The following is an 11,906-nucleotide window of genomic DNA, read 5'->3' on the forward strand; positions in this document are numbered from 1 at the left end:
CCTTCCTTCCTGGCATGGCAGGAAACTGTGTTTAAGTATAGTGTCATGGCCATTACAGGCAGGTGAATTCAACTATGGTAATTAAGCAGGAATCTATAGCCATGGGAGAATTTCCCAATAGAGTGATCATACTGAAGTAAACTCCCATCTTTCTCTACCTGAGACCTTGATTTGGGGGGAGACGTTGAGTATGTTTTGGCCTGGCATCAAGTCTAGCCTTTTTTCTTTTGTCAGACTTCCTCCTAAGAGAACTGAGGAGATGAATCAGTGGATCAAATGCTTGCTGCACAAGCATGAGGAACAGTTTACAGATCCTCAGCACCCAGGTAAAACTCTGGTGAACATGGCAGCAACACACATGTAATCCTACCTCTGGGGAGCCTAGTGTTCTTGTGGCAAGCTGGACAGTTAGACTCGATAAAACTGGCTAGATATAGGTTCAGAAATATGTAAGATAAAGAATGATCAAAGAAGACACTTGATATCAACCTTAGGCCTTTACACATACATGCACACATGCGTATCACTGTACACCCACATGCATTTGTGCCTACACATATACAAGCATGTATGCATACATACACATCAATTTCCCCAATAAATCTGTGTTCTAGTCAGTGACTGGTAGAATCATTAAAGGAGCTAAGGTACCTCAGTAAATGCTTCACAAGCTTTATCTAGGTTGGTTCTCATGTTAGTCTTCTCTGATTATCTTTATTAAAATTGGTTCTCTGTATCCAGGAGACACTGTTCCTAGGACCCCTCTATGGATACCCAAATTTTGAGATGCTCATATATATATATATATATATATATATGTATGTATATATATGTGTGTGTGTGTGTGTATGTATAGTAGTATAGTCTTTGCATATCTGTGCACATCTTCCTGTATACTAGTAAATCATCTCTGGGTTCTAATATATAATGCACTTTAAATGTTAGACAAGTAGCTGTTTAGGGGATAAACACAAGGAAAATCCAAATATAGCCAGCACAAGTGCTAGAAAATATTTTGAGTCTGTGATATTTGAGTTTCAAGATGTGGACAACTGATGGGAATGAAGAGCTAACTGAACATAGATTATGAGACTGGGGATCACTACGGTGAAGGTGAAATGAGTTCTCTAAGGGCCTATAGCTAATAGTAAAGCCAAAATTCAGAGCCAGAGCCAATAACTTCAAGACTCAATGTATCTATCCCAGTACTGTCATAAAACAAGCAGCCCAGGATGATCTATTAAAGAACCAGAATGAGTTGTTGGGCAGTGGTGACACATGCCTATAATCCCAGCACTTGGGAGGCAGAGGCAGGTGGATCTCTGAGTTCGAAGCCAGCCAGGTCTACAGAGTGAGTTCCAGGACAGCCAGGGCTATACAGAGAAACCCTGTCTCAGAGAAAAAGAAAGAAAAAAAAGGAAGAACCATAGTGAGGAAAGGCTAAGACCTGTCACACTGACTTCTTAGAGTTAGATCTTGGAATTTGAAAGCAGAAGGAATCCCTTATCCTAGGGACAGAGGCCACCCTATGCACTGGCAGGAGTAGCCAGAGCAGGTGGCCTAAGCATATACTATGGAAATCCAAGGAGGTTGATGGTGATGCTGGGGCAGGCAGAAGTCTGTGGCTTCACCACAGGATGTCCACACCAGCCAGGTGCTTCTGCTGCTGCTGCTGTTGCTGCTGCTGTTGGCCATCTGCCACCTGCCTGCTGGGAGGCCACATGGCCCTGCATACAGAGCAAGCAGACCTCTACTGTCCTCAGCCTCACTCAGGTCACCTCTCCACTGGTCCCTGTCCTGGGACTCTAGGATAGGCTGAGAATCTTCTGTCTTCAGTCCCGAAGCCTGTTTTGGTTACTCAGATTCTGAGATTATCTTGTCAAGACTAAGAGTGACTTTGAAACCACTCTATCCACCCTTTAGTTCCTGGAACATTCCTAACACTGACAAGACCTAGAAGGGTCAAGAACTGATAGTCCCCATACAAGGCCCTGGGGTGGTATGAGGTGAGAATTTTGATTAAGCTATGGGCTACTTGATCAACTTTTAGCAGGTCACTACCCTTCTCTATGATTCAGTTTCCATACATACAACAAATAGCTTGAACCTAGGATTCTCTGAGAGCCTATCTTGCTCTAATTACATCCACTTGTTCTTGGATCTTGAGGCAGTCTCCCCTCAACAAAGGTCAGCAAAGCCCAATCCAGTGACCCCTTTATGTTTGTATCCTCTCAGCTCCCTCAGTGCTGCCAGTCCACTTTTAGCTGCTGCTTCTTTCTAAGCATACTCTCCCATTTTGCGCCCCTTCCTGCCTGCCATCATGTGTCCTCAAGGAATGGGGCTGAAAGTACCTCAGAAGCAAGATGCTCTGGGACACTCCTTAAGAGGGAGAAGACATGGCTCTGGCATTCACTCTTTTCATTGTGTGAGGCATTCTTTTGAAGACCACTGTAACTGAGCCACAGCTATCTCGTTTATTCAGCATACAAGGTCTGTCAACCTAGACTAGCTCTTGTTAAAATGCGAAAGGAGCAAATGGTCAGGGGCTAGTCAAAAAGAGCCCAAAGAATGTTTTACCTGCAAAGCCAGGAAATAACTGCTACCTAGGACCTCTCAAAAGGACAGTAAGCAGCCATGTGTAAAAGGGCAGGGTGACTCCAGGAGCCTAAGGTGTGGGCATCCCAGCTCCAACATGCTGTGGTCGAGCGGCCATCCTTTGCCACCTGCAGCCTATTTGGCAGGCATCTGACAGATGTTTCTGTCATATTTAGAGGTTCAGCTGATATGGAGAAAAGGTTCAGTTACAGGATGAATGACCTCCATTTTAGGGCTCAGCTACCTAGCTCCTACTCAGGCCCATGCAGTTCACCCATACAGGTACTCCTATCCCCTCACTGGGGCTGCACTTCTGTACTGGACAGCTCCTGGATCCTGACTGAGGAGGGTGTGTCCTCTCCCGATGCCCTCCAGACTAGGTTTGTGTTTTCAAACTTAGAAGAAACTGTGGCAGCTGTCCAATCTGTTACCACCAGCCCCCAGTTAGTGATTGCATGCTCCTCCTCCTCCTCCTCCTCCTCCTCACCCCACTGAGCTCACCTGAGGAGAACCTTCCCTGGCAAAGTCCAGAGAAGAAGGAAGAGGCTTGCAGGAACAAGAGTTGTCATTCTGCAGGGACCTTGGAGTCCTTTCTCAGCTTAGCTGCCAAGGTGAGAGCAGGTATCCCTGTGGGAAAGCCAACAGTATAGAGCCCTCCTCCAACTTGGACTGGAATAAGGAGCCTGTGTGGCTGGGCTAGGAGTTGAGCGCTTTCCTCTCCTGCTTCTTTTCTGCCCTGTCCTTAGCAGTCAGGGTCTAGAACTATTCCCCTGAATAGATCTGAACCTGACACAGATAACCCTACTAGCTCCGGCTTGAGCTTGTCTTAGACTGAGAAGAGCCTCAGCCTGCCGGTCAGGGAACCAGAAAAGATTCTCTTTGGGTAGCAATCATTCTCCAAACCCTGGAGAGTCTTTGAGGGGAGGGAGGAAGGAGACCGGTAGAAAGATGTTTCTCTCCCTCCCACATCCCCCTAGATGCACCCTCTGAAAGCAGCAATTTAAAGGCACAGTCGCCAGTAGCTGGAGTGGGGTTCCCAGCTTGTCTGAGTACTAGGGAGGAGCTTGGGCTGCTGAGCTGCCACTTGGGGAGAGCCTGAGGTGTTAGGTCCAGCCTCCAACTCTTAACAGGAGGAATGCTAGCTCAGGCAGAGCCAGTAGTCAGCCTTGTTATTCTTGTACCCAGCAGCTTTCTTTTCAGCCTGGAGTCAAAATGGGGCCCTAGAGTAAAGATTTAATGCTTTTTCTAAGGGAATAAAGACCTCAGAAGAGCCATGGGGCAGCCACAGGGTATCCTGAAGATGAAACAGGTTAAACAGAGGTGTGGAGGCTGACTTCAGGGGCTGCTTTTCTGTACCCTCTGGATGGAGGCATGGAGGATAACAGCCCACAGTCTGTCCCTCTCTTTATCTGCCCAGCTCTATCGTTCTCCTATTTCCTTCAACCTGGTAATCCATGCATTCTTTCCCCTCCTTGGTTCCCCTCAGTCAGGTACTCCTTGTGGAGTCCTGTGACCTGTTGTAGCTCTCAAAATCCTTCCTCCTCAGTGTCTTCCCCAGGGCTGCTTGTGGGGAGGGACAACTATCCTGGGTGCTCAGCTGGGGCGTTGACTTTGTCAGCTTTAGAGGAATCACAGGTGGGAAGTGAGATGGAGAGCTGCTCACCTAGCAGCCCACAACACTGAGTGGAGGACGCAAGACAGAATGTGATCTTCCTCCCTTGCTTTCTGCACATTTGCCCGTGGCCCCACGGCATCCAGATGCTTAAGCAGCTCCATTTTCTCCCATCTGCCTGCTTGTCCGATTTTCCCTATGCATCATTTAAAGAAGCACCAGGACTTCCCTGAGTACCCCTCCGTGCCTGCTTTGCTCGCTTTTCTTCCTCCTCCTCACTGAAGTTTTCCACCATCCACCTTTTTCATCTGTTTTCCTCTGTGTTTCCCCTCTCATGTCTGTCTCCCTCCTTTCTTCCCCCTCTCTTTCATTGTTATCTTTCTCTAGCTTTCCTGTATCTTAAATCTTTCACACTCTTCTCCTAAATTATAGCAGTAAGGAACCAAGGGCTTTCTTTTCTTCAGTGGAAACTCTCCTACCAGGTCAGCAGAGTTGGCGTGTGTGCTAGGGAAGGGATCAGTACCGTTGTATACTGGTTAATTTGTTGTCTGGCTGGCCATAGCCTAATCAGAAGGAGGTTGGGGAAGATTGGATGCTTTTGCTCAGGGGTTCTTATTGCCTATATAGGGGGATTAATAACAAGGCATCCATGTGTAGAACTTGTTCAGCACCCCCTCCCTTTTTTGCTATGTTACGAAGGAAGAAGATTTTTCAAGTTACAGATGAAAGCCAAAGAAGAGAATTTTCAAGAATAAATGCTAAAATATTGATGAGTAAGCTCAGTCTTTGGAATTGGGGCTGAGACTGCTATATGCTTCAATGCTGACATGGTGGGCAAAAGCAAAATACTAATGACCCTTGGAACAGGTGAAGCCACCCTTCCTCCTTATTTCCCTTAAGCATCACATACCCCGCTTTTAGGCAGGAACCGAACCTGGAACCTTTCAGGGTAGTGGACGGGTGGGCAGCTGAGAAGGGTTCCACTTGTCTCTTTTCTGTAACTTGCCCATCCTTGACAACCCTGATCCTATCTCTTCCTTTGCCCAAACAAGTACCCCCACTTCTTTCAGGCTACAGGACATGACCCTGCAGATTTATCTGGCCATATTTTTCATTCCTCTGATTTGTCTGACACTGTTCTATCTTCCCAGCTCTGTTGTATTTTCACATGTTGCCTACAGAGTACTCTTCCCTACATCCTTACCTGTCTGGACTTGGTGTTATTATTACTTTGTCAAACAAGACTTATGGAAATGCCGCCACTGCCTTTAGGTATGAGTTACGAGAGCCTTTGTGTATTCTCCAGATCCTTCCTTTTCCATCTCCTCAGCATAACATACTCAATGATTTCCCTGCTTCTTCTCAACTCTGGCAAGAGTTCCCTGAGCGCAGAGAGAGACTACCTGCCAAATCCATAGCACAGGATGGGCAATTAGGAACATGTTTTAAAAGATGCACCCTTGGTACCCAGATCTGCAAGATAGAATGGTAACTTTGACATACAGAGAAAGGACCAGCATGAGGCAATGGTAATAAGGAGAAATAAGAAAGCAGTTTTTATTCTCTTGCCTCTTGGGCTTGTGGCCTCACATTCAGTCATCTGGAATTCTTGGCTAATGGAAGGCATAGTCCCCTGGAGTCTGGTCCATTGTTGTAGGTCTCACCTCCTCTGTGCCCCATGGGATCATTGAGAGCTGAAAAGCATGGCAGGGTCAGATTCTTTCTTATGAGAGGCTGCAGCAATGAGCAAATGTCTGGCTGGGCTGATGGAGAGCTACAGCTTTCCTAGGGTGCCCAAGGGCAGACTCTGGATAAAGAAGGAAAACAAATCTGAGTAAGCTATCACTTGGTTTTGGCAAGAATCAGCTGAGATGCTAATTCCAAGTTTGCTCTACCGAAAAGAAAGCCATTTCTCTGAAATGATGTGGGGGAAAGGTACAAAGTTGTGTCTAGCCTTGACCTGTAACTGCTTTTCCTTCTCACTACCACACTATGAAGTACATGAATCCCCATGTTCTAAAAAGTACTGTATCTTTTCCAATTTATCGATTGGATACTACATTGCCATGAGAACTGGCTTCTGTGTGTCCTTGAGGTGGTATAGGAATGACAGTAAACAACCTGTTTTGCATATTTTTTCTTGAAAAAAATTAGTTATATAAGCATAGCTTTGTTAAGTGCTAAAAGTGCATTAGACACATTTTCACAAATGTTTAATTCCACAAAGGGAAGCTATCAGTTTCAGCCCTATACTGTGAAAATTGCAGCTGTACTCCGCTGACAAGCAGAGTTGCAGCAACTTCTATGTGAGGAGCAGCGTTTCATTATTGGAATGGGTATTGTTTGTGAGTTCTGTGACTTCTGGGCTACACTTGGGGAGGCAAAACTGCAAAAGGGTTTAGTATAATTTCCTGGACCTATTCCAATAACCAAGGATGCTAGGGTTCTGATACTGCCCATTTCACTTACTGAGGTAGGGAGTGGAGTAAAACAAACATAACTCAAAAAGGCAGGCTATATTCAGAATCTTGAGAAAACTCTCAAGGCTTAAGCAAGTTTTGGAAGCAATGGGATAGGTAATTAAAAGGGGGGTGTGTATGGAAAGAAGAGACAGAAACCATTTAAGAAATCTGCTGCTGCTGGAGCTGACCAGAGCATTTCCCTTAGATATCCAAGGAATAAGGCCGCATCTTTTTTCCGTCTGTGAAACTTTTCTTTTCAGAGACATTTACCTTCCAGGGTGTGCTAATTTACTTGAAAGTAGCAGCTCCACTTCTTGTGCTTGAGGCAAGAGTATGCAGAGTACAGCATCAGGGATGCCTGGAGTCTTGGGTGGGGCAAGGAAGAACAAAACTGTATGTGTTAGATATGTTCGGTGTTCTCCCCAATCTTTGGAGAGTGACTGGCTCAAGTTCAATGCTTCAAAGATTTGACCTGCTTTTTTATGAACCATTTTAGGCATGGATTTTACAGGAATAACTTGGGACTACAAACTTGTGGGAGGACAGTGGAAAGGTTAACTGCACCAGAAGAGCATCAGGGAGTGACCTCTGCCTTTGTTACTGCCTTCTGTATTCTGTGCCCAGGATATAACAGTGGGGTAGTGCTCTAGCTAGAACATATGTATAGACTAGCACTGAGGTGTATGTACATCATTTCTCTCCTGCTACATCCTCAGGATCATCATTCACTCCATTAGTCATTGTCTTAATCAGGATTTCTATTCCTGCACAAACATTATGACCAAGAAGCAAGTTGGGGAGGAAAGGGTTTATTTAGCTTACTTCCACATTGCTGTTGATCACCAGAGGAAGTCAGGACTGGAACTCAAGCAGGTCACGAAGCAGGAGCTGATGCAGAGGCCATGGAGGGATGTTGCTTACTGGCTTGCTTCCCCTGGCTTGCTCAGCCTGCTCTCTTATAGAACCCAAGACTTCCAGCCCAGGGATGGCACGACCCACAAGGAGCCCTACCCCCTTGTTCACTAATTGAGAAAATGCTCCACAGCTGGATCTCATGGAGGCACTTCCCCAACTGAAACTCCCTTCTCTGTGATAACTCCAGCCTGTGTCAAGTTGACACACAAAACTAGCCAGTACAGTCATGTGAAGGGAATTTATTGGCTGTGCAGAAATTTTGTTAAGGTTTCCCACAGAGCTTGCATTGACTATCCTTATCTCTTGGCTTTCATAACTCTTTCACATCCTTATTCAGAGTTGATAGGACTATGTCATGTCTCTCTTCAGAGCTTATTTTGTTTTTGTTTGTAGCTATGCTTGTGAACATCTTATTTCTGTCAGTTGGCATTGTTGATAATCTGTGGCTATGTAAAATGAGAAGTCCTTACATAACAAAAGCAACAGAACTTGGGAAAATATTTACTGTATCAAATAGATTTCATTTCTGCTAATTCATGCACATGTTCAACAAAGATGTACCAAGTGCAAATCATACTGCAGATGTTCTAGGTATCAGAGATATGATGGTTAACAAAGCAGAAGTCTGTGCTCTTGTGTAGTTTGTACTCTAGTGGGTTAGTAATATAATTCGTTTCCAAGAAGGCATCTGCATGGCTTATCATCAGGTCCAGGCCTGAGAGCCTCTCCTAGCATCTGAGCAGGTTACATATTACTTGGCATAGAAAACAAGCAGCTTTTCAGTAAACAGTAGTGAGCTTCATTTCTGTCTATTGTGGAATATACCTGCCAGAAGTAACATAGCCTGTCACTCTCCCAAAATGCTCCCAAAAGGAGCTCTCTTCAGTAATCCAGCCTAAATATACTCTCCTCCTGAGAGAATTTGGTGGGACTAGCAGCATTGTTCACTGTGGGACCTCTCTAAATGGTTTCTAATAACTCAGGGTTGTAGTTCCCGTCTTTCCCCCTCTTTGTCCATCTTTATTTTTAGTTTTTCTGTATCTCTTCCTTTCTTTTTTTTCTACCATGGTGTTGCTGATACTGCAGGAGTAGGTGGCAAGGACAACTTTCCTTTATGACTACATAGAGTCATGTACAAAGTTGAATTTTCAGTAGCTTCACCAATATTATAGAGCTAAGTCTGAAAAACTTACATGCCAAGAATTAGAAATTTAATTGAATGAACATTGTATTAGCCTGACCTTGTACTCTTGTTGGGCTCATTGTCTGAGGATGCACATGTGTGTGCATGCAGACTAATATACAGACAGTCCCCTCTTTCATAATCTGAAGGTGATAGTCCTGCTGCTATCAAATTATCATCCAAGAGTGACTTGCTGTAGCTGAAGAATTTGGGTTATGATGAGCAGACCTTGTAGCTTCTATATATACTGTGCTAATGAAGCCCCTTTCACCACAGTTACCTGGTCAGAATAATTAGAATCCCTAGGTAAGATGACAAATTGAACCACATTTTGTACCAGAAATGGTTATTCATTTTGTGCAGTTATACTGTATATGGCTCCAAATGAAAAATTTTAATAAAGATCAAGCACTTCAAAAAAATCACCAGAGATGCTAATCAGACAATATGCCAATCCAAACCTCAGCAGATCACATACATCAGCTTTTGCGGCTACCACCTCCTGCAATGTCAGCAACATTGTCGTTAGCCGCCAAGTATTGCTCTGAGAAATCTGACTTTTCTTCTCTCCCCATTGTCAGTTTCTTTCTGTAACCTTCACATTGCCTTTTTACCATGCATTACATCCCACGTGTTCTATAATCCCCTCACTTTCCACAGCAGTGTGCCCACTGCTGAGTCAAAGGCAGGTGCTCTTTCACAACTGCAAACCCAGTACGACCAGCCTCAATTATGGTCAGGTTTCAGGAGAGACAAATAGGATGCTGAGGTCTTGATATCTCCAGGCAACCAGGAGCACAGAGGCAGGAAATCTGCTCAGCTGCATTGTGTTAAGCAAGGGGACTTGGGGGACCATGTTTTTTTCCATGTATATCTCCAGGTCTATGAAATGGTAGAATGAAATAGAAGAAAACTGTTTAGAAGCCTCACTGAGTAGGGATGAACATGTTAGCAGAGCAGAGAAGCGCTCAGGAGGAAACTGGCAGTGAGCACAGGGGAACTCAGCTTATGCAGGTATACTAGGGGAAGAGAATTTTCTTTCTTTCCTTTTCCTATCTGATTTTTAGTGGTTCTGATGCCAACAAAATGTTTGCTGTGAATCCATTCTGAATCAAATAGCAGTCAGCAGCAGTCAGAAGAGAAAGCTAAATAAGCCTCAGATTGGCATGCATGCCTGCATTCTCAGCACTTGGGAGACAGAAGCAGGAGGTTAGTATGTTTAAGGTCAGCCTGGGATATAGAGAGAGTATGACAGTATGACGCTAGTTTTGGCAGTATACCAAGACCCTGCTAACAAAACAAAACAGATAATGAAAACACACAGAAACAAGCAAAACCACAATGAGAAACACTCCACCAGCACCAAAATACCGGGATCCAGTCACCTGGAGAAGCTTTTAATCAGTATTGAAGTGGGCAGTTACCTGAGGATTCTTCATTCATGGTAACTGCATTAATTGAACCCTGCTGCAGAATTTGGTCTACTGTACCCTCCAAAGTATACTCCCCAAGCCACTGTCCTGAGAGGATTGCTTTATACTATATAGACTAAAAAGGAAGCGTAGTTATTATAAGAGACGTTTCAGGCATTTAAATGTGCTCAAATTATCAGGGGTGAAGAAGTCTTTGTTCCAGCTTGGTGGGATACAGAACAATTATCTGACACATTTCAGCATTCTGTTACAATCTAACATGCTATATCATCAGTCCTTCCTTGACTCATTTTGTAGATGGGCAAACAAACTCTCACTATACTATACATGTCTATCTATCTTATATTTCCACTATTATCCCACTTTGATTTCCTCAAACATAACTATATAATGTTTACAAAACAGCAAAAAAAAAAAAACCACACAAAAAACCCAAGATAGACAGTAGAAGAGATTTATCAAGTATGTCTTCTGTAGCTAGTTGTCAGGAAATACATAGTTACCTAATGTTCTAGTTTATACTATGTCTCTCTACTGCTCTGTACTAACAAGCTATTCCAGAGTGTCATCTTTCCATATGAACTGAATTTTTCTGATGCCCGGGAAGGGTTAACTATAATCTTTTCATTTAGCAAGTCAGGCAGTAGGAAGTACAGAATGTTTGATTCTTCTACTGTATATCTCCAATGGTCTCAGAGGGGTGAGTAGAGACAGCATTCAACTTGTAAAGAATCTAAAGCCACCCTGGAGGCACCTCTACAAAGGAACTACACCTTCCAGCCTGGGTTCCCCAGAATGTGCTTGTGGGATACACCTTTTTTCCAAAGGTCAAACGAGTTACCATGGACTCAGGAGAGAGAAAGCCAGCCAGGTTTTGACTAGCTATTCAAGGTCAAGCGACAATAAACTGGATTCTTAATGTTTGCTTAAAATATGAAGGGGCAGTAGTCAAAATCAATGCCTGATTCCTTACCAAATGTTGCTGTGGTTGGTGATGAAGTTGTCTCAATCCCAGTGAAGAGATCCTTTCATCCACAAGATGAACCGTGGATAAAAATTGACTCAGTTCTTCTAAAAGTCTTCTTTTCTCTCCAAAGCTCCAAGTCCATGATACTAGTTCTCTTTAGTCCTGCCTAGTATCTTGCCTTACCTCCAACCATGACCATAAATGTCAGTAAAATTAACTCTCCTCATAGGTGATTTGGACATGCCTTTTGGCTTTTGGTTGGTGGCTGAAACATTGTTTTGGTGACAAATGGGGAGAAAGGTTGGACTTCCCTTAACTCTTACAAATCTTCATGCAAAAATCAAGTAAGATGTAGCTAGATCTTGAAGACCAAATGCAAGTCCTTCTTTTTGAAGGCCACAGGTGTGCCAGTAGAATCACTGAAGTGAAAGGCTCAAGGTGATCCAAGGATTTAGTGAATATGTTAGAGGAGACCTCTGATGTTTTGGTTTCTGCATTATCTGTTTCTTGTAATTTTCCCTCCCAACAAAAGCTCAGACTAGTCTGCTTTATGCTCTTTGACATTTCCACTGTTTCCTTCTCCAGAATGCATGCATATGCATACCTCTGCCATGTACTGCACTTCATAGTCATAGCTTCCTCTTGGTACAGCCCAAGTTCAGGAAATCTGGCCATCAGTTTCTAGTTTTTAGGAATGGGCCAAGGAAGGTATTTTATATTGAGCCACAAGTCAGTCAAA

The 11,906-nt window shown here is 43.9% G+C and overlaps 1 protein-coding gene and 1 long non-coding RNA gene across 2 annotated transcripts in view; one reads left to right on the forward strand and one right to left on the reverse strand.

Annotated features, from left to right (window-relative positions):
• Positions 1-3,605, reverse strand: part of LOC116088767 (glycine receptor subunit alpha-4) — a 21,899-nt gene extending 18,294 nt beyond the window's left edge. Inside the window, exon 1 of the mRNA XM_031368428.1 lies at positions 3,097-3,605. Coding sequence (XP_031224288.1) covers positions 3,097-3,164 — 68 coding nt within the window. The 5' untranslated portion in view covers positions 3,165-3,605. The remainder of the gene's footprint in view (positions 1-3,096) is intronic.
• The window catches only part of LOC116088772, a 42,499-nt gene that overhangs the window by 520 nt on the left and 30,073 nt on the right, over positions 1-11,906 (forward strand). The window contains exon 2 of the long non-coding RNA XR_004118009.1: positions 235-326. This is a non-coding gene — a long non-coding RNA (uncharacterized LOC116088772). The remainder of the gene's footprint in view (positions 1-234; positions 327-11,906) is intronic.

The sequence above is a fragment of the Mastomys coucha genome, chromosome X (assembly GCF_008632895.1).
Source record: "Mastomys coucha isolate ucsf_1 chromosome X, UCSF_Mcou_1, whole genome shotgun sequence".
NCBI classification, from domain to species: Eukaryota; Metazoa; Chordata; class Mammalia; order Rodentia; family Muridae; genus Mastomys; species Mastomys coucha.